This window comes from Oncorhynchus gorbuscha, linkage group LG08, assembly GCF_021184085.1.
Source record: "Oncorhynchus gorbuscha isolate QuinsamMale2020 ecotype Even-year linkage group LG08, OgorEven_v1.0, whole genome shotgun sequence".
Classification (NCBI taxonomy): Eukaryota; Metazoa; Chordata; class Actinopteri; order Salmoniformes; family Salmonidae; genus Oncorhynchus; species Oncorhynchus gorbuscha.
The window spans coordinates 66,658,671-66,679,460 of NC_060180.1; the positions used below are offsets into that span (position 1 = coordinate 66,658,671).

Here is a 20,790-nt window from a genome sequence, read left to right on the forward strand (position 1 = left end):
AGATTTTGCCAGTTCACCTCAGGTTGATTTGACCGTGTCACTCTTCGACCACAGACTGAAGGAGAACATGCTGACTAAACTCACTTCTACGGCTCCACCCCCTCCACCTTCCTCGACAACAATCATTGTCACAATCTCACGTCTGTCTACTTGCCTCTGGCAGGCAGGTTCTTTGGCTGGCTGTCTTGTCTGTCTGCCTGAGTCACTACACCTTCCTTGACTAAGTACATGTATGCCAGTAACCTTAGCCTCAAATCTACTACACAAATTATTCGTATGCTCACCTGACATTCGTATGTTCCTCCTACCGCTTTCTGCTAGCTTTTGGCCGTGACTGATCCATTCAACTGACTTCTTTCCTCTTTTAAAAATGTTACTTGCCCACCAATTTGGATTGCATGAAATTGGGGAGGAAAAAAATACATAAACGCATTAATTTGCCCATCCATTTAGATTCATGAGTTCAGTGATCCTGTTTAGTTTGAAATACAACGTTAATCAATAGAGAACATGTATAAGAGCTCCTCACACTAATCCAAATGTATATATTATTTAAAGCTTAGTAGTTGGTATGATGGCCAAAACGATACTAACCACAAGTTTGTTTCTAAAAAAAATGAATCCTTTCTCCCTTGATTGAGAATCACTGATCTGAATGTTAAGGCAACAGATGACTGGAAGTGAAGGCAATATTTCATAGCACGTTCACCCATCAAATCTTTGTATATCAGTGGTTGACTTGCCGTAGAAAGTAAAGGGAGCGTTTTAAATGATTTAGAACTAAGCCTACACTATTTCCCCCCCCCCCCGTTTGTCCTTGTCTCCATGCTACAGCTACATGATTGAGAACGTGGTGCTGTTGATCACTGGTGTCCTGAAGCAGAGCTGCTGCCAAGGTGCCTCCCACTGGGAATGTTTGATCAGATCGGCATGGCCCGCACCCCAACGGAGTTCTACTATGCCATCCTGGTGGACACGTCTGGGTCATCACTAGATGACAATAAGCATCAGCAGGCATTTGATGGGGGATGACAGTGACATATCTGATTTTACAGAATTTTAATGGAAATATCTATATCTAGAAATATCTAGGGCAAGCAGTATTTTTTTCTCAAACATTTTGCCAAACGAGCTACTTTGACTATTGTCCTTTCACATCAGAGAATGGGATGGTGGTTTTTATATTGAACAAAATGTTCAGAGAACTTGCTTCAGACCCAGATTGAATATGTATATCAAACACTTGCAATACTTGTGTGCTTGATCAAGCACAATGGAATAGTGCCAAAGGTGCACACCTGAATGATTTAAAATGTGTATTTTACCCTGGTGTTATTTGTTGAACTACATTGAATAGAAAACCTACAACACCCATGCATGTAATGCAACAGACAAGCTCACAAACCCATATACGTTTCCATAGACTTTATTTTAGAATTGTTTCTCTCTCGATCTAACAGGTATACACAGCACTCTTAATGTCATGGCTTTCTTTTAAATACTCTCCGTTCTATAAAGAAAAACTGTAAAAATATGTAATCATAACTAATTAAAAGTTCTCTGGGAGATTGGTCAGGTGGACTAGGGGGCAGAGGAGGGGTTTTCGTGGTCCATGGGGGGGGGGGGGGGTGTTGGACGGTCTGAGGGGGAATAGAAGTAGACGGAAGGGGATTTGGAGTAGCAGCCAGCAGGGGTTCACCGCGAGGAGGGGGTGGTGTTACCATTGAGAGAGAACCTGATGAATAGAAGAGGGTATATTTAAATGAGTGACTAGGTGACACTGAAGTGATAAGACTCCAATGAAATCGCACTCATCTGTGTCCTTATAGACATACCTCACCTTTTATTCTTTGTCCTTTCAGATCAGTGGGGTTAGTCACAAAGGACGAGAGATGAAAAAAAGGATGTCACTGAAGTGTATTGGAATTGTGTGTGTGTGTGCTTGAAGCCAGACTCACCTGCAGACCCTCTCCATCATGTGTGTGACGAGACGGTCTGAAATGCCGGGACAGGACTCCTCGGCCAGGTTAAAGGCATTCTCCAGCTCTTCGATGGCCCCCACGCCACCTCCAGCAGCCCTCCGCTTCTCCTTTAACTGGACAGGACAAACAGGGATTAGTTTGATTTCAGCAAAGATATAAAGTTAATAGAAAACGAAAATTGTATTGTCCACACAATGTGAACATTCTAATGAGTAGCTTCTGTAACTGGTTACCTCTTTGAAAATGGGAGTGACCAATGCCGACAGACACTGTGACTTGGGTTGGCGTTTCACCGAATCTGCAGACTAAAAAAAAGACAAATGACTTCAGTGTCCCAGCCCAAACCGTTTGTTTGTGTGTTTAAATGTGCACCAACATGGTCTCACCTCTGTATCGGAGTGTGTGTAACCCTTCTGTAGTTTGTTCATGGAGCTGGGTCGGACTGTGGGGAAGGTCCACATCGGACTCTGGTTGTCGTCACCATCAGCATCCCTGTAAGAAGAAGAGAAGGAGACAGTAGGTCTGTTTGAAACGTTTAATTCAGTACCACGTAAAATAGAGAACTGCATGTTATATATCTACAGCCAGTCAGAAATATTCAATATGTTGGTTAGGTTGTCTGTGTGTGTGTTTCAAAACTGCTTCATCCATTGTGCACTGTATATGTCTGCGCTTGTGGGTGTGTTAAGGGCCTCACATATCTGAGTCGTCTGAGCTGGACTCCTCCCCGTGGCCCTCGGACCTCCAGCGACGGTAGCGGTCGATGAGTTCCGACAGGTAGGCTGTCTTCTTGGTGTAGCGTGTAATGAACTTGTGCTTCACCAGCTCCTTGGCTGTTGGCCTCTATGGAGGGAAAGAGCGTAGTACAGAGACACGCATTCATTCCCATACTAAATATGACTGCTTTGAGCGCTTTACAAATGAAGTTGGTATTTTTATGATACAACTCTAAATATAGGTGCACCAGCAGCACCATAGAGGTATTGTAAGTTTATTTCTATAAATAAAACAAACAACAGCGTAAGTACCCATGTTCTCTTTTATGGAAGGCTGCCTACAAAGTCATGCTCATGATAGGTTGTCTACTGCTAGTCCCCTCAATCAGGTAGACTTCTCAGAGCCAGTTTCCCAGAACCCAGATTAAGCCTAGCACTCAACAGAAAATCATTGTCAATGGAGTAATTAATTGACTCACAAAGCGCGGGTCTTTATTGAGGCAGGCCTCCACAAACTCTTTGAAGGGCTTGCTGTAGGATCCCTCCAGGGTGGGAGGGGTGTTCTTCGGAATGAGGAAGAGGACCCTCATGGGGTGCAGGTCTGAGTTGGGGGGCTCCCCTTTGGCCAGCTCAATGGCTGTGATGCCCAGGGACCAGATATCCGCCTAGGAGGAAGCCAGCCAAGCATACACAGATAAAAACATATGTGCTCACACACAGACACACTTGATATTTATGTGTACAGAATTCATAAGGGATGTGCTGAACATGTTTAAAGAGGCTGACATCAAAAACAAATAAGCAGCAGCAGGATTAATGTAAATTCCACCTCAATTCAGTCAATTAAGGAAGTGAAACGATCTTCCAATTCAAAAATAGAAAAATGTTAATTGACAATAAGAGGCTCTTCTCAGATTGGAGTTTCATTGAATATCCTGAACTAACAGAAATAAACCCTTCTGACAACCAACCCTACAGACTAGGACATATTTGAGCCAACTCCGTGGGGGCTGCTGACCTTAAAGTCGTACGCTGACTGTTTGATGACCTCGGGCGCCATCCAGAAGGGAGTGCCCACGAATGTGTTCCTCTTGATCTGGGTGTCGGTCAGCTGGCCCGCCACGCCGAAATCTGCCAGCTTCACGTCGCCTTGCTCTGACAGCAGCACATTGGCAGCTGCCACAGAGAGAGGGAGAAGGGGAGGGAGACAGCAAGGTTGGTGGTCAATATATAATAATAATAAATGCCTTTATCCAAAGTGACTTACAGTGAGAACTTACATTTAATAGATATCATCACGACACTTACATCATTCAAAAAGAAGATGGCAATTAATGTTCTCTATGTTGATCTATTGGCCTACAGCTATTGCTTTGTAGAAATCAGTTTGTATGGATTATTCTCCTGCAGAATCTCCAGCCCCCGATGAGTCAGAACATCTACTGTTTAAACACTGTAACGACATGTAATAACAAGATTGAACAATATACATGTTGTATATCAGCAACGTTAGATCACAACACTACCCAGTAAGCTAAAGAGCACCATTAATTAACAGTTAGCTCGTCGTTTCAGCAGCCCCAATCTAATAGTTTGTTGTACTTGCCCACAACACCCTTTATTTTTATTAGTAGTACCTATATCAGCCAATCACAGTTCGTCATTCCCGGTGAACCTGACTGAGCCGGGCCATCTTCAGAGTGAGATCGAAGTCAGAAGCTCCTTGGACTGTGCCTCAACTTTATTGAATTTAACCTGCAGTTAGTGCATGCATCTAATTGTAAGTACTGGGATATGTCATTGCTTGCTAAGGCAGTTCAGTTATTTACCATGTTTATGGTAACATGTTTTCCTTTTCCATGTGCTTCATGCAATTGCTAGCTAGCTAAGCCAAGATGTCAGCCAGTCATCTTAACATTAGCTTGTTAGTCTTGGTATAGCACATAAGTAACGCTATATCGTTTTAGGCATATTATTTTACTCATGTTGTCAGGTTAAAGTTATAGCCGTGTTTGTGGACATTTAGATTATTTTATGTAGCCTCATGTAATTATATCATGTAGCTACAATATGTAGGTACTGTATGTAGCCAAATGTTGCATATAGCCTAAAAGCCTGTCCCTTTCCACATGAAGCAGTTGGCCACTATTTCACGTTGGTTCTGGTCTCATGCAAGACCTTAGATACATTCCAGTCACGTTTACTTACCAGTAAATGGGTCTTTATTCTGTAAGTGTATTTCTCTAAGTGTATTTGGCATTGCCCCTTGCATTATACCATGGCAGAGCAGTACCTTGTCATAATATATTCTGTATACCCCCACAGTCTACTATATGGTATGTCATGTAAGCCAATACTAATGGTTATTTCTTTCCTTTCTATTCCTTCATCAGTGGTGGCTGGTGGCACTTTAAATGGGGAGGATGGACTCATAGTAATGGCTGGAACAGAATGAATGGAATGGTCTCAAAGACATCAAAGACCTGGTTTCCATATGTTTGATACCATTCTATTCATTATTATGAGCCGTCCTCCCCTCACCAGCATTCAATGGCTTCAATAAAAACCACTTTTACACACACTTACACAGTAGGCAGTCAAAACAAGGAGTGTGGTTAAACCCAGCATCTGTAATAAACCTGTTCTGAAGACCTCTTGGACTGGACAGATCTGTGTCGGCTGAACCACATATCCACTGGCACATATAGTTTTCTACTAAGGCCCAGTTCTACATGGTCTACCCAGATCAGTCTTTAGTATTTTTTTCAACTATTAAAGACATGCTCAGGTACTTTGCATTTTTAGTTTGGCTGGATGTGTGAACGTGTAGATCATACCTGCATAATATACACTACATAACCAGAAATATGTGGACACCTGTTTGTCAAACTTCTCATTCCAAAATCAAGGGCATTAACATGCGCTAAACCAAGATTAGTCCGTCAGACTGCCAGATGGTGAAGTGTAATTCATCACTCCATTACAACAGTCTAGCCGACGCTTGGCATTGCGCAAGGTGATCTTAGGCTTGTGCGGATGCTCGGCCATGTAAACCCATTTCATGAAGCTCCCGACAAACAATTATTGTGCTGAAGTTGCTTCCAGAGGCAGTTTGTTACTCAGTAGTGAGTGTTGCAACCGAGGATAGACAATTTGTATGCGCTACGTGCTTCAGTGGCACCGTTACATGAGCTTGTGTGGCCTACCACTTTGCGGCCGAGCTGTTGTTGCTCCTAGACGTTTCCACTTCGCAATAACAGCACCTACAGTTGAAAATGTTTTGACTGACTGACTTGTTGGAAAGGTGGCATCCTATGACTGTGCCACTGAAAGTCACTAAGCTCTACAGTAAGGCCATTCTACTGCTAATGTTTTGTCTATGGACATTGTATTGCTGTGTGCTCGATTTTATATACCGGTCAGCAACGGATGTGGTTGAAATAGCCAAATCCACTAATTTTAAGGGGTGTCCACATACCATGTAGTGTATGAGGAGAGTTACTGTCTTACCTCAATTAGCCACAAAATCCCAAGTTTGAAAGCGACTATTTTCTGGAAGTTGTGCTGCGCAATTTTCCCTACATTCACCCCCACGTGAACCAGCCCCCTAACAATTTCAGCCAATGAGCTTCAGCACCTTGCCATTTGAGTGACAGCTAGCACAATGCAAACACAGTAGAGAGAGCAATGACGTGGTGCACATTTGTGACGTAGTACGCAATCTTTGGGGATCACTTTTGGCTCGCGGGCGCTACTTTCAGAACTACTGGCTAAAATAGTACCGGAAAATCTCTTTAACAAAACTATAATGGGAGATTGGAATGAGAATTATTGTTATTGGCAGGCCCATTTCTTTACATAAACTCAGGCACTTTACATAAACTCAACTGCAAGACTGAATATTTATCACTCTCAGAACCTAATGAATTCTTTGTGCTTTCGGAGTAGCAGGTTTATGACTATCACATGCAGAATATTGCTTAGCCTATTACCATTTCATTGTTGCTGGTCATTTGAAGAAATGTCCAAAACGGTTCTATTTATTGTATATACTGTATAGGCCTACTGTATGTATGTGTGTTTATTTTCAGTCGTCGGCCCATATCTATTTTATCAAAACATGTTTCTACACGGTTTTGAACTGGGGAGCTGGACTGAGCGTGTGAAGTGAATGTGATAACCACTACAATATGGAAACTGAAGTGAACTGGCAGATAAAATGATCCCACATGATAAAGTATGTACCAGTATATCCAGTTATTGGATTTTGTCTACATATACACTCAGTGGCCAGTTTATTAGGTACACCACCCCGTTCATGAAAATGGATCGTTCCTACGGATAGTGAGTCACGTCGCCATGGTTTGCCATATAAACAGGCAGACGGGCATCGAGGCATTGTTACTGTTTGTTTGAACGTTAGAGGGCAAAAAGAGTGACCTAAGTGACTTTGAGCGTGGTATGATCATCGGTTCCAGTATCTCAGAACCGGCCTCCTGGGGTTAACACGCACAACAGTGTCTCGGGTTTACAGAGAATGGTGAAACAAACAAAAAACACCCAGTCAGCGGCAGTCTAGTGGGTGATGAGAGGCCAAAGAAGAATGGCAAGAATCGTGCAACCTAACAGGCGGACCACAAACAGGCAAATAACGGCTCAGTACAACAGTGGTGTGCAGAACAGCATCTCAGAACGCACAACTCGTCAGTCCTTGTCACAGATGGGCTGTTGCAGCAGACGACCACACCGGGTTACCCTCCTATCAACTAAAAACAAGAAGAAGCGGCTCAAGTGGATGTGTGATCACCAACACTGGGCAATTGAGGAGTGGAAAAACATTGCCTGGTCCGACAAATCCTGGTTCCTGTTGCGTCATGCTGATGGCAGAGTCAGGATTTAGCGTAAGCAGCTTGAGTCCATGGCCCATTCTGCCTGGTGTCATGCTGATGGCAGTCAGGATTTAGCGTGAACAGCCTGAGTCCATGGCCCATTCTGCCTGGTGTCAACATTACAGACTGGTGGCAGTGGTGTAATGGTGTGGGGAATGTTTACCTGTCACACTTTAGGCCCCTTGATACTACACGTTGTAGAATCTATGACCCCAAGAAGTCAGGCTGTTTTGGAGGCAAAGGGGGTTCCCACCCGGTACTAAATGGGTGTATCTAGTAAACTGGCACTTGAGTGTACATATCGGAGTGGCTGCGGAAACAACTTTTTTTACCCTGATTGAAGGTCCCGAACTTTTGCTCGTGTGCATTTCACGTTCTGCGCATGTGTTTCTTTACCTCTACTTTCCGCACACATTTGGTCTCTCCCTTCACATTTTTCTGTTAATCGCAAATTATAATTCTTCAAGTTTTACCGGTGAAACGTCCATCCGCTACTAACCAGTTGATCTCAATCAGTTTCATGGGGATACTTAGATCTTCTTGAGTAACACAGTGTTGTTTCGAAGTAGCCTACAGTATTGTTTTGAATGATGTACAGTGAGCGAATTTCAAAGCAGATGGTGTTAGCAAATTGTAGCATTTTGCCTCGTGGCGCGCTGTTCAGTTTTGGCCACGGGAGAAAGATGTGGTGGTGTTTTTGTCTTACAGTAATGTAAGAAGAATTAGGTTGTGTTATGTATAATAGTATCATTATGTGATCTTGCAGACATTGATTCAGCTTTCGCCAGAGTAGCCTGGAGTGTATTCATTAGTCGTATTCTGTTGCAAAACATATTGCAACAGAAACTGCTTACCGTTTACTCTAGGAAGCAAACAGAGCAAACAAAACGGGGAGGGAACTACATGAATTTGTCCAATAGAAACTCTTGTTTTCGTTGTAAAATGTTTTCTGTTTGGAGTAAATGGTTTCCGTTACAAAACGTTTCGCAACGTCAGCGTTTTTCAATAGAATCTGACTAATGAATACACCCCTGTTCTCTACAAGTAGAGCAGAGACTGTGCGTCAAGTAGATAAAACACGTGCAGACACTGAGACCTTTAGTTCGGGGTAACGAAAAGTCGGTTCCGCAGCAGCTGCTATTTACTTTTTGAAAATATGTTTACGCCCGGTTTTGAACCAGGGACCTTTTGCGTGTTAGGCGAACATGATAACCACGACACTACGTAAACCGCCAGGAGAGTGCAGGCTCAGGGTATCATTTCGATGGTTGGGGGATTCTGTTATTGAGTGCTGTCCTGTTGCATGACAGATTGATAGAGGACCAAAGGGAGCAGCCTGAACCTTTGATATCTCTGTGGATCTTCCTCTCAGAGTGCAGGTACTCCAGTCCCTTCAGTATTTCCCTCAGTATGGTGGCGATATAGGTCTCTTCTAGAGGTCCAGGACGTAGCTGAAGAGATAGAAATAGTGGGGGAGGGACAGAGAGAGAGAGAAAGGGAGAGTTTCTTGCTGAGAGCCTATTTAGATTATTGCTAAATACGTGTGCTGTGTACATCCTCCAACTCATGCATTTGTATTGTAAGTTAGAATGTATTAATCAGACATCTAAGTCAGCATTTATGAATCAAACAATTGGCATTGATTCAATTAAATACAATTGTACTTATCCCCTCAGGGGCCATTAGGAAAGGCATTGTCTTACCAGGTCCAGAGCTGATCCCCCACCCAAATACTCCATGATGATCCACAGCTTAGTGGCCTGGAGAAACAGAGACCGAGACGTTTTCAATGCTAAGGCTTGCTGTGAGATTTGACCTGAACATAGGCAGAAGTCTCAGAGTGTGTGAGTTTGTGTGCGTGTGTATATATTGGTGTATATTATTGTATGTATGTCTGTGTGTGTGTCTCTTTCAATCTCTGTCCATCTATGCATTTAGCTTTACCTTCAGGTAGGAGCCATAGTACTTGGTGACAAAGGGGCTGTCACACTGACTCAGTACAGTGATCTCCTGCTGTATGTCTTCGATCTCGTCCTCGGCTTCCTCCAGGTCAATAATCTTGATGGCCACTACCTCTTTGGTGCGGTTGTTGATGCCCTTGTAGACCTCTCCAAAGGAGCCCTTCCCAATGCGCTCCTGCTTGGTGAAGTATTCCTCAGGATCCAGCCTGGAATTCTGCTCCACAGGAAAGCAGTGACAACATAGAAGGACTTAGTAAGCTTTTTAAAATTATTATTTTATGGGGCAGATCAGCTTTAATATTGCAGAGAGATTGTAGCTTCCATCAATGTAATTGTCTGCATCACTTCCAATCCCCATATACTTGTATGCAAATATATATATAAACTTAGCAAAAAAAGAAATGTCCCTTTTTCAGGACCCTGTCTTTCAAAGATAATTCATAAAAATCCAAATAACTTCACAGATCTTCATTGTAAAAGGTTTAAACAATATTTCCCATGCTTGTCCAATGAACCATAAACTATTAATAAACATGCACCTGTGGAAAGGTCGTTAAGACACTAACAGTTTACAGACGGTGGGCAATTAAGGTCAGTTATGAAAACTTATGACACTAAAGAAGCCTTTCTACTGATTCTGAAAAACACCAAAAGCAAGATGCCCAGGGTCCCTGCTCATCTGCGTGAACGTGCCTTAGGCATGCTGGAAGAAGGCATGAGGACTGCAGATGTGTCCAGGGCAATAAATTGCAATGTCCTTACTGTGAGACGCCTAAGATATAGCTACAGGGAGACAGGACGGACAGCTGATCGTCCTCGCAGTGGCAGACCATGTGTAACAACATCTGCACAGGATCAGTACATCTGAAAATCACACCTGCGGGACAGGTGCAGGATGGCAATAATAACTGCCAGAGTTACACCAGGAACGCACAATCCCTCCATCAGTGCTCAGACTGTTTGCAATAGGCTGAGAGGCTGGACTGAGGGCTTGTAGGCCTGTTGTAAGGCAGGTCCTCACCAGACATCACCGGCAACAACTTCGCCTATGGGCACAAACCCACCGTCGCTGGATTAGACAGGACTGGCAAAAAGTGCTCTTCACTGACGAGTCGCGGTTTTGTCTCACCAGGGATGATGGTCGGATTCGCATTTATCGTCGAAGGAATGAGCGTTACACCGAGGCCTGTACTCTGGAGCGGGATCGATTTGGAGGCGGAGGGTCCGTCATGGTCTGGGGCGGTGTGTCACAGCATCATCGGACTGAGCTTAAGTCGCTTTGGATAAAAGCGTCTGCTAAATGGCATATATTATTATTATTATTGTTGTCATTGCAGGCAATCTCAACGCTGTGCGTTACAGGGAAGACATCCTCCTCCCTCATGTGGTATGCAAGTGGAGTTTATTCCCCCCAGAAATGTCCGGGAACTGCAGGTGCCTTGGTGGAAGAGTGGGGTAACATCTCACAGCAAGAACTGGCAAATCTGGTGCAGTTCATGAGGGGGAGATGCACTGCAGTACACCAGATAGAGACTGATACTTTTGATTTTCACTCCCCCCTTGTTCAGGGACATATTATTCTATTTCTGTTAGCCACATGTCTGTGGAACTTGTTCAGTTTATGTCTCAGTTGTTGAATTTTGTTATGTTCATACAAATATTTACACATGTTAAATTTGCTGAAAATAAACGCAGTTGACAGTGAAAGGACGTTTCTTTTTTTGCTGAGTGTATATACACATACATACAGTGGGGAGAACAAGTATTTGATACACTGCCGATTTTGCAGGTTGTCCTACTTACAAAGCATGTAGAGGTCTGTCATTTTTATCATAGGTACACTTCAACTGTGAGAGACGCAATCTAAAAAAATCCAGAAAATCACATTGTATCATTTTTAAGTAATTAATTTGCTTTTTATTGCATGACATAAGTATTTGATCACCTACCAACCAGTAAGAATTCCAGCTCTCACAGACCTGTTAGTTTTTCTTTAAGAATCTCTCCTGTTCTCCACTCATTACCTGTATTAACTGCACCTGTTTGAACTCGTTACCCGTATAAAAGACACCTGTACACACATTCAATCAAACAGACTCCAACCTCTCCACAATGGCCAAGACCAGAGAGCTGTGTAAGGACATCAGGAATAAAATTGTAGACCTGCACAAGGCTGGTATGGGCTACAGGACAATAGGCAAGCAGCTTGGTGAGAAGGCAACAACTGTTGGCGCAATTATTAGAAAATGGAAGGAGTTCAAGATGACGGTCAATCACCCTCTGTCTGGGGCTCTATGCAAGATCTCACCTCGTGGGGCATCAATGATCATGAGGAAGGTGAGGGATCAGCCCAGAACTACATGGCAGGACCTGGTCAATGACCTGAAGAGAGCTGGGACCACAGTCTCAAAGAAACCCATTAGTAACACACTACGCCATCATGGATTAAAATCATGCAGCGCATGCAAGGTCCCCCTGCTCAAGCCAGCGCATGTCCAGGCCCGTTTGAAGTTTGCCAATGACCATCTGGATGATCCAGAGGAGGAATGGGAGAAGGTCATGTGGTCTGATGAGACAAAAATTGAGCTTTTTGGTCTAAACTCCACTTGCATGTTTGGAGGAAGAAGAAGGATGAGTACAACCCCAAGAACACCATGCCAACAGTGATGCATGGAGGTGGAAACATCATTCTTTGAGGATGCTTTTCTGCAAAGGGGACAGGACGACTGCACCTTATTGAGGGAAGGATGGATGGGGCCATGTATCGCAAGATCTTGGCCAACAACCTCCTTACCTCAGTAAGAGCATTGAAGATGGGTCGTGGCTGGGTCTTCCAGCATGACAATGACCTGAAATACACAGCCAGGGCAACTAAGGAGTGACTCCGTAAGAAGCATCTCAAGGTCCTGGAGTGGCCTAGCCAGTCTCCAGACCTGAACCCAATAGAAAATCTTTGGTGGGAGCTGAAAGTCCGTATTGCCCAGCGACAGCCCCTAAACCTGAAGGATCTGGAGAAGGTCTGGATGGAGGAGTGGGCCAAAATCCCTGCTGCAGTGTGTGCAAATCTGGTCAAGAACTACAGGAAACGTATGATCTCTGTAATTGCAAACACAGGTTTCTGTACCAAATATTAAAAGTTATGCTTTTCTGATGTATCAAATACTTATGTTATGCAATAAAATGCAAATTAATTACTTAGAAATCATACAATGTGATTTTTCTGGATTTTTGTTTTAGACTCAGTCTCTCACAGTTGAAGTGTACCAATGATAAAAATTACAGACCTCTACATGCTTTGTAAGTAGGAAACACTGCCGATTTTGCACGTTATCAAATACTTGTTCTCCCCACTGTACATACATACACAGTACCAGTCAAAAGTTTGGACAAATGGTGGCTCCTTTGAAGAATATAAAATATATTTAGATTTAACACTTTTTTGGTTACTACATGATTCCATATGTGTTATTTCATAGTTTGTCTTCACTATTATTCTACAATGTAAAAAAAAATAAAAATATTTGGGAGATTTCCATTTCAATAACTGAAAGTTATTGAGGTTGTAATCTGAATAAAAGGAAAAAGGCCATTTATCATCGAGTGAGACATTCTTATTCATTTACTAGAGAACCCGTTTGGATTTAAGTATAACTATTGTTTCGCTGAAGCCTTTAGTGAGAGGTGTAATTAATGATTTAATCATTTCTACTCTCCAAATTCATGTTCATTATATAGATAGGCCCTTTTAATTTTGTCTGGTTCCCATTCCAAATAAAATGGAATATTCCCAATGTGCTCCTGCTCGGTGAAGTATTCCTCAGGATCCAGCCTGGAATTCTGCTCCACAGGAAAGCAGTGACAACATAGGATTTAGTAAAAGGCACAAATACAGGCTTTATTAGCTCGTAAACTGGATCTGTCAAGACATTTGGCCATTCTGGTTTTGGATTATCTATTTGGAATAGGTTATTACAGTTTAGAAAGGTCATTTGATCATATGTTGTCCAAATAGGCTACAATATAAATCGTGCAAATAACCGACAATGTTATTGGTTAGCTGGTTTACTTGATGGGGATTAGGAGGATGTGTGTTGTTGACAGAGACAGGATTAAACATTGGAGGCTGAATGGATTTCGGATGGGTGTGTACATCTCCGCTATCTTCGAAATCTCCAGTCGTCTGTGTCAGTGTGTAATGATTTAGCTAGGCGCCCCCACCCACCCAAACCCGCCCATATATTAATCGAATGCCTCGCAGTCATCGGGGTTCGCCTTGGCTAAACGGGGTGACAGTCCCTACAGATTAGGCTACCTACCTGGTTCTGCATGTCGCGTAGGTGCGCCATCCGCTCGGCAGGTTTGACAGGAAAAGGGCAGCCGCAGCCCTTTCTGCCTGAAAGACGGAGTTGTCAAAATTCCTCTATCTTATTTTCCCTCCTCTCGAACCCCTTCCGTTAGCAGGCTAGCTAACCAAATAGCTAAACACCCAAGCTATCGTGCTGTCACCTCGCAGTGTTTTCGGCCTCGAATCCCCCGACGGCGGGCTTTACAGCCCGGCCAAAATGCAAAGCTATGTATCGTGTAACTCCATGTATACGAGTGACATTGAACAGGAACAAAAATGTTTCCGTATATTAATATTTAATTCATATCAAAGAACACTCAGCCTGTTCTTTATTTGTGGCTTGAAGAGAACAAAATAATGGGTTGAACAGCGCATGCGCACTTGCGTCTTTCAAGGAGTGCAGGGTTGTGGGAGTTGTATTTCAACGCGCAGTCGCGTCAGAAACAAAGTACATTTTATCCACAGTTCATCGTATCATACACATACTGTTGCCATTTATCTCCAATTGTAGCAGGTTGTTACATAAACAACGATATCATGCAACGCAGTAAATATGTAACTCCAAGGGGGTTTTGTTTCAAACTGAATAATTCTGTATATCCCAAAGGGGAATTATTATTAAATGGTTATTACGTAATGTGATTGAAGAAATGTCCAAGTCCATTCTATTAATTTAGTCAATTTATTTGTTCCGAGACCTAGGGTACTGTCAATTTTTGGAAAAAGTGTTTCCGCCCGGTCTCGAACCGGGGACCTTTCGCGTGTTAGGCGAACGTGATAACCACTACACTACGGAAACAAGTACAAAATGCATTTACTAAATGAACTTAAATCGATAGTTAACGCAGATTTACAGAATTGCTGGATTCCTTACACTGTAGTGTTGGCAGTCAATGGACATTTACATTGAAGTCATTTAGCAGACGCTCTTATCCAGAGCGACTTACAAATTGGGCATGGTATGACAGCAATACATGCTGTTCCAAGTATTCCCATGCATAATAAGATATATGTGATGGTATACAAATGTAAGCATGGTTTGAAATGATTGTGTTTTAGTCAAATATTGTATCTTTATGGGCTTTTGTGGTCAATTTGCAGTGTACAAATGATTTGTAATTATGTTTTGGTCCCCTAACAATCCGCTCAAGGAAAAAATCGGCCCGCGACTAAATTTAGTTGATGATCCGTGGCCTATAGTATACATAAATAAAACCGTCTTGGACATTTCTTCAAATAACCAGTGGAAATGCCATGGTAATCAGTGGTGTCATTTGCTTTGCTTAAAATAAGGAATTTGAAAGTATTTATACTTCTACTTTTGATACTTAAGTATATTTTAGCAATTACATTTACTTTTGATACTTAAGTGTACTTTTAACTTTCTATTAATAAGGTATCTATACTTATACTCAAGTATAATAGTTGGGTACTTTTTCCACCATTGAGGGAAATAGAACAAGCAACTTCTGTTCATTAGATTCCAAGCGCAACGAACCTGTACCTCAGTTTCCGTAGTGTAGTGGTTATCACGTTCGCCTCACACGCGAAAGGTCCCCGGTTCGAAACCGGGCGGAAACACATTTTAACAAAATTGATGGGGACAATAACTGAAAATAGACAACACATCCATAGGGCTACATAGATAGAGCCGGCTGGAACATTTCTTTAAATAAAAAACAGCAGCAATGCAATTGATAAGTGCATAGACTACGTCGTCCCCACAGTGACTATATGAAGGTATCCATGCTGGGTTATCGTAAATTGTAAATCTGGACTACAGTATACATGAATGGAACTGTCTTAGACATTTCTTCAAATAACCAGTGGAAATGCAACGGCGATAAGACAAAGCAATTTCTGACAGCATTCTGAGCGTGACGAACCCTTCACCCAGTCAAAATGACACCCAAGTGCTATTTTGTAAGGTTTCCGTAGTGTAGTGGTTATCACGTTCGCCTCACACGCGAAAGGTCCCCGGTTCGAGACCGGGCGGAAACACATTTTAACAAAATTGACAGAGCCGATAACTGAAAATAAACGAACAAATTGACAGGACTACAATATAGGCTACATTCTTTAAAGAAAAAACAGCAGCAATGCAATGATAATACGGAAGTGTTTCCAATGAAACAGAGGCTAATTTACCAGATTTGTCACAGGCTTCATCAATAAGTGCATAGAAGACTACGTCGTGACTATATGAAGGTATGTATGCATGCTGGGTTAAAGGCAAGAGCTACCGATTACAAGGAACGGGACACGGACAAGGACCCATATAAATAAGCCCGCTACGACCTACAATGAGACATCGAATATGCAAAATGACAATATAGGAGAAAGGTGGAAGCCTATTATACTGGCTCCGACGCTCGTTGTATATGGCAGGGTTTGCAGATGATAACAGACTACAAAGGAAAATCCAGCTGTGAGATGCCCAGTGATGCAGAACTCCCAAAGGCCTAAATGCCTTTGCTGTTGTTCCGGATGACTGCAGTCAATTTGCAGTCTACTAATTGATTCTATACTGAGCAAAAGTATAAACAAACATGTAAAGTGTTGGTCCAATTTTTCATGAGCTGAAATAAAAGATCCCATTTTCCAAACACAACAAAAGCTTATTTCTTTTCAGTTTGGTGCACAAATTTGTTAACATCCCTGATAGTGAGAATTTCTCCTTTGCCAAGATCCATCCACCTAAATTTGGACTCATCAGACCAAAGGACAGACTTCCACCGGTCTAATGTCCATTGCTCAAGTTTCTTGGCCCAAGAAAGTCTCTTCTTATTATTGGTGTACATTAGGAGTGGTTTCTTGGCAGCAATTCGACCATGACAGCCTGATTCACGCATTCTCCTCTGAACAGTTGATGTTGAGATGTGTCTGTTACTTGAACTCTGAAGAATTTATTTGGCTTGCAATTTCTGAGGCTGGTAACTCTAATGAACTTATCCTCTGCAACTTAGGTAATCGCTCCTCTTTCACCCCAGCTGCAAAACTAACCCTGATTCAGATGACCATCCTACCCATGCTAGATTACGGAGATGTAATTTATAGATCGGCAGGTAAGGGTACTCTCGAGCGGCTAGATGATCTTTACCATTCGGCCATCAGATTTGCCACCAATGCACCATATAGGACACATCATTGCACTCTATACTCCTCTGTAAACTGGTCATCTCTGTATACCCATCGCAAGACCTACTGGTTGATGATTATTTACAAAACCCTCTTGGCCTCACTCCCCCCTATCTGAGATATCTACTGCAGCTAGTTTCAGCTAGTGACTGGAATGAGCTGCAACAAACTGGACAGTTATATCTCAATCTCTTTATTGAAAGACTCAATCATGGACACTTACTGATAGATGTGGCTGCTTTGCGTGATGTATTGTTGTCGCTACCTTCTTGCCCGTTGTGCTGTTGTCTGTGCCCAATAATGTTTGTACCATGTTTTGTGCTGCTACCATGTTGTGCTGCTGCCATGTCGTTGTCATGTTGTGTTGCTACTATGCTGTGTTGTTATGTGTTGCTGTCATGCTATGTTGTTGTCTTAGGTCTCCTTTTCTTCGGATGGAAGGTGCACTGGGCATCGCTCCACACTGATCTAGTGTGAACCCGTTAGGCAGGCTCTGGTGTCTTCACCCATAGGATCAAAATGAAAGAGAAAATCATACTTGCTTGCTCTACTTTTGTAGAACCTTGTCTGCTCTCCTTTTTGTTTTGTCAACTTTTCGGCATGTTCTTTGTGAAGTAGGCTATAGGAGTTTTGTGCATTTTTCCACCTTGGCTTAGTGTTAGCGCTCTAGCTGACGGACATCTGGAATCTACTGTATCTATTTGGGATTTCCCTGACTCTCCATCAGCTGGTGAAGTGCCCGCCTCCTCTGCCTTTGGTAGCTATAACTCAGCCTGCATGCTTTTAAAATGTTTACTATTGAATGGGTCCCAGCCATCAATCTGTAAGTCTATGCTCATTTTTTGCTTTGATCTGTGGTTATGTTTTAGTTGTGTTGTGCTAATTGTGTTAGCTAGCTGGTCTCCAATAGTTGGGCTCTATCTTATTGACCATAATCATGGTGGTTGGCTAGGCTGGCAAGGCTAATAGCTGGCTGGCTAGCTTGCTGGCTAAGACAACTACATAAAGCTAAAATTTGTTGATAGCTGGTTCGATGAGGTTATGTATTTCCAAACATTTGGTTTACTTTATTATAGCTGTAAGCTAGCTGTTGATAGCAAAACCGGTAGTGCTAACATAATGTTAGCAGGCTAGTTAGCTAGCACCTTTGCAAGTTATTTTGTAACAATGCATTCATAAAAATTTGCTTGTAAGTTGGCTGAAAATTTTATTGAAACCAGTAGTCATGAGTGCAAACAATTTGGTTTAATTTTAAGTTATACATTTGAAATAATTTCTGTTGGAGTTTACATTATAGGGAATAGGCTGGCTAGCCAGGTCCTCCATAATACATCACCCCACAGAATGTTTTTGTTGTTGCCGACATGACTTCAGCATTCTTTGCCATCCTGAACGGTTTGATGTAATAACTCGAAAAATAGAAAAGTTAGGTGTCACTTTGCATTGTCATATTCAAATCGAAGCACATTTCCATTTGATAGGGCACCAGACTATCTGATTGGATAAAAAAATATATAAAAATGTATTGTCACATGCAGTAAAAGGTGTTACTTTATGGTAAGCCATAGAAGTACAGCCCTCCTGGAGCAAATTAGGGTTAAGTACCTTGCTCAAGGGCACATCGACAGGTTTTTTACCTTGTCAGCTCAGATATTCAAACCAGTGACCTTTCGGTTACTGGCCCAATGCTCTAACCACTAGGCTACCTGCTACCCAGACGTGTGCATGATGTAAAAAAGGGTCTGTCTCATAACATTGTCATAAATAACCTATGGTCTTCAGTCTGTAGGCTACATAAAAACCACACAGGCTACTACTCTTTCTACTATAGACTACATAATTTATGATAGATTACTTTAGTGTTGGAGTGCTGCAGCGCTGTGAGACTAGACTCTTATGATGAACTTCACCAACAGAGTGGAGCAGAGACCCGGCTTTGTGGAATCTACTACATTTTCCCAATGGCAATAAAATAAAATGTCATTATGAAACACCTACCATGTACCTATGAAAAAAAAATGTTTGTCCTCTGTTGTTGCGTGCCTTTTGTTTGCTGAAATGTAAACTTTTCAATATACGTTAATCAAATACAACCACTGACTTTTTGTTTGTTTCTGTTTCATGAAGATGGCAACCAGTGGAGGCTGCTGAGGGGAGGACGGCTCATAATAATGGCTGGAACGTAGCAAATGGAATGGCATCAAACACATTGAAACCATGTTTGATGTATTTGATACCATTCCACTGATTCCGTTTCAGCCATTACCACGAGCCCCTTCTCCCCAATTAAGCAGCCACCAACCTCCTGTGATGGCAACTCAGCGCGAATGTGCATGTGTCAATTGATGACGTTTGTAAATGAAACCTAGGCTATAAAATTATTGTAATATCTACAAAAAAAATATCTCTCATAGTTATTTATCAGTATCTCTGGACAGAAAATGTGCCAAGTCAATAAAGTTATGTGTCAAATTTAGTGTTTACTGGCACCTGCTTCTGCTGGGTGAAATTTGAAATAATTTCCACACTGCGACGTAGGGCTACATGATATTGGAAAAATCATCCAGGCTTTACATTTAATCAAATGTTTCAATTGCGATTTAGATCATAACCCTTGGGTAAGCTGTTGGAAACATGGACAAATAATGATTCTTTTAAATCCGTAGTTATATTAATAGTGTCAGGATTTGACCAGGGTTGTTCCGATTTTTGGTCACTAGATGCCCCCATTGTGCCTTTTGACCTTTTGTTTTCCCTTGATCCCCATTATTATTTGCACCTGTGCCTCGTTTCCCCTGATTGTATTTAAACCCTTTGTTTTCCTCTGTTCTTGGCTCTGTGTTTGTATGTTAGCACCCAGCCCTAGTGCTCTGAGAACGCTTGTTGATCCCGGTGGACTATCTTGTGGAATTCTGTTTTTTGTTCTTGTTTGTTTGTTTTTGAGTATCTTTTGAGGCTTTTTGTGCTATACCTTCCACCTTGTGGATTTACCTTTATGTCTTGGAGGATTACCTTTGTTCTTGTGGAATTCCTTTTGAGGTTTTCCTGAAGAACTTCACTTTTTACTTCATTAAATACACCGTCTAAAGTACTGCTGTGTCTGCCTCATCTTCTGGGTTCTGCCGACTATTCGTGGCTCAGTTGGTTAAGTGACCTGGGTTCGTAACTGGGTCCTGACAGAAACACAGAGCCAAAAATGAACCCAGAGGCAGCCAGTTCCCAGGACCTTGTTGCCATGCTGTCCCACCACCAGGAGACTGTCCAACGCCAGAGAGGAAATATTGTGACAGGGTAGGAACCAAAGTGTCAATCAGTGTTTCTTTTTGGGAAGAATTATGTGAGGTGTTATGTCTTGTTGGAGGCGGATCTTGGTCAGTTTAACTAGGAAAATGCCACGCTTGTCAAGCTACACTATAAAAGTTTGTGGACACCCCTTCACATTAGTGGATTTAGTTAGTTCAGCCACACCTGTTGCGGACAGGTGTATAAAATTGAGCACACGTCCATGCAATCGCCGAATACAAACATTAGGAGAAGAATGGCCTTACTGAAGAGCTCAGTGACTTTCAACGTGGCACCGTCATAGAACGGTAGAATTCCAACAAGTCAGTTCGTAAAATTTCTGCCCTGCTAGAGCTGCCGCTGTCAACTGTAAGTGCTGTTATTGTGAAGTGGACACTTCTAGACACAACAATGGCTCAGCCAGGAAGTGGTAGGCCACACAGAACAGGACTACCGAGTGCTGAAGCGCGTAACGCA

General features: G+C 42.4%; 1 protein-coding gene and 4 non-coding genes across 6 annotated transcripts; 2 read left to right on the forward strand and 3 right to left on the reverse strand.

The window, feature by feature from the left end:
• Positions 1–1,410: 1,410 nt before the first annotated feature.
• Positions 1,411–14,266, reverse strand: stk25b (serine/threonine kinase 25b). 2 transcript variants are annotated; one of them, XM_046360342.1, is made up of 12 exons: positions 13,865–14,266; positions 9,532–9,762; positions 9,291–9,347; positions 8,930–9,038; positions 3,717–3,874; positions 3,178–3,363; positions 2,680–2,825; positions 2,369–2,474; positions 2,216–2,287; positions 1,959–2,095; positions 1,841–1,855; positions 1,411–1,735 (listed from the first exon to the last, which is right to left on the reverse strand). In XM_046360342.1, the coding sequence occupies exons 1-12, from the start codon at positions 13,892–13,894 to the stop codon at positions 1,696–1,698; spliced, it is 1,287 nt and encodes a 428-aa protein (XP_046216298.1). In that variant the 5' UTR covers positions 13,895–14,266; the 3' UTR covers positions 1,411–1,695. The 2 variants fall into 2 exon arrangements, with proteins under 2 accessions (XP_046216298.1, XP_046216299.1); XM_046360343.1 differs by lacking the exon at positions 1,841–1,855 and having other exon boundaries at positions 13,865–14,265.
• On the reverse strand, positions 8,745–8,817 carry trnav-aac. The gene has a single exon. It is a non-coding gene; the product is annotated as a tRNA-Val (tRNA).
• Positions 14,267–14,619: 353 nt separating the features above from the next.
• Positions 14,620–14,692, reverse strand: trnav-aac. The gene has a single exon. It is a non-coding gene; the product is annotated as a tRNA-Val (tRNA).
• Positions 14,693–15,401: 709 nt separating this feature from the next.
• Positions 15,402–15,474, forward strand: trnav-cac. The gene has a single exon. It is a non-coding gene; the product is annotated as a tRNA-Val (tRNA).
• A 347-nt stretch (positions 15,475–15,821) lies between these two features.
• On the forward strand, positions 15,822–15,894 carry trnav-cac. The gene has a single exon. It is a non-coding gene; the product is annotated as a tRNA-Val (tRNA).
• Positions 15,895–20,790: the final 4,896 nt, after the last annotated feature.

Excerpts from the sequence above, each read along its gene's own strand:
- stk25b (XM_046360342.1), bottom strand. The coding sequence starts at position 13,894 with ATGGCGCACCTACGCGACATGCAGAACCAG. Across the intron at positions 9,039-9,290 it reads GGGGATCAGCTCTGGACCTG|CTACGTCCTGGACCTCTAGA; the intron begins GTAAGACAATGC and ends CTATCTCTTCAG. Across the intron at positions 2,096-2,215 it reads TCACTCCCATTTTCAAAGAG|TTAAAGGAGAAGCGGAGGGC; the intron begins GTAACCAGTTAC and ends TGTCCTGTCCAG.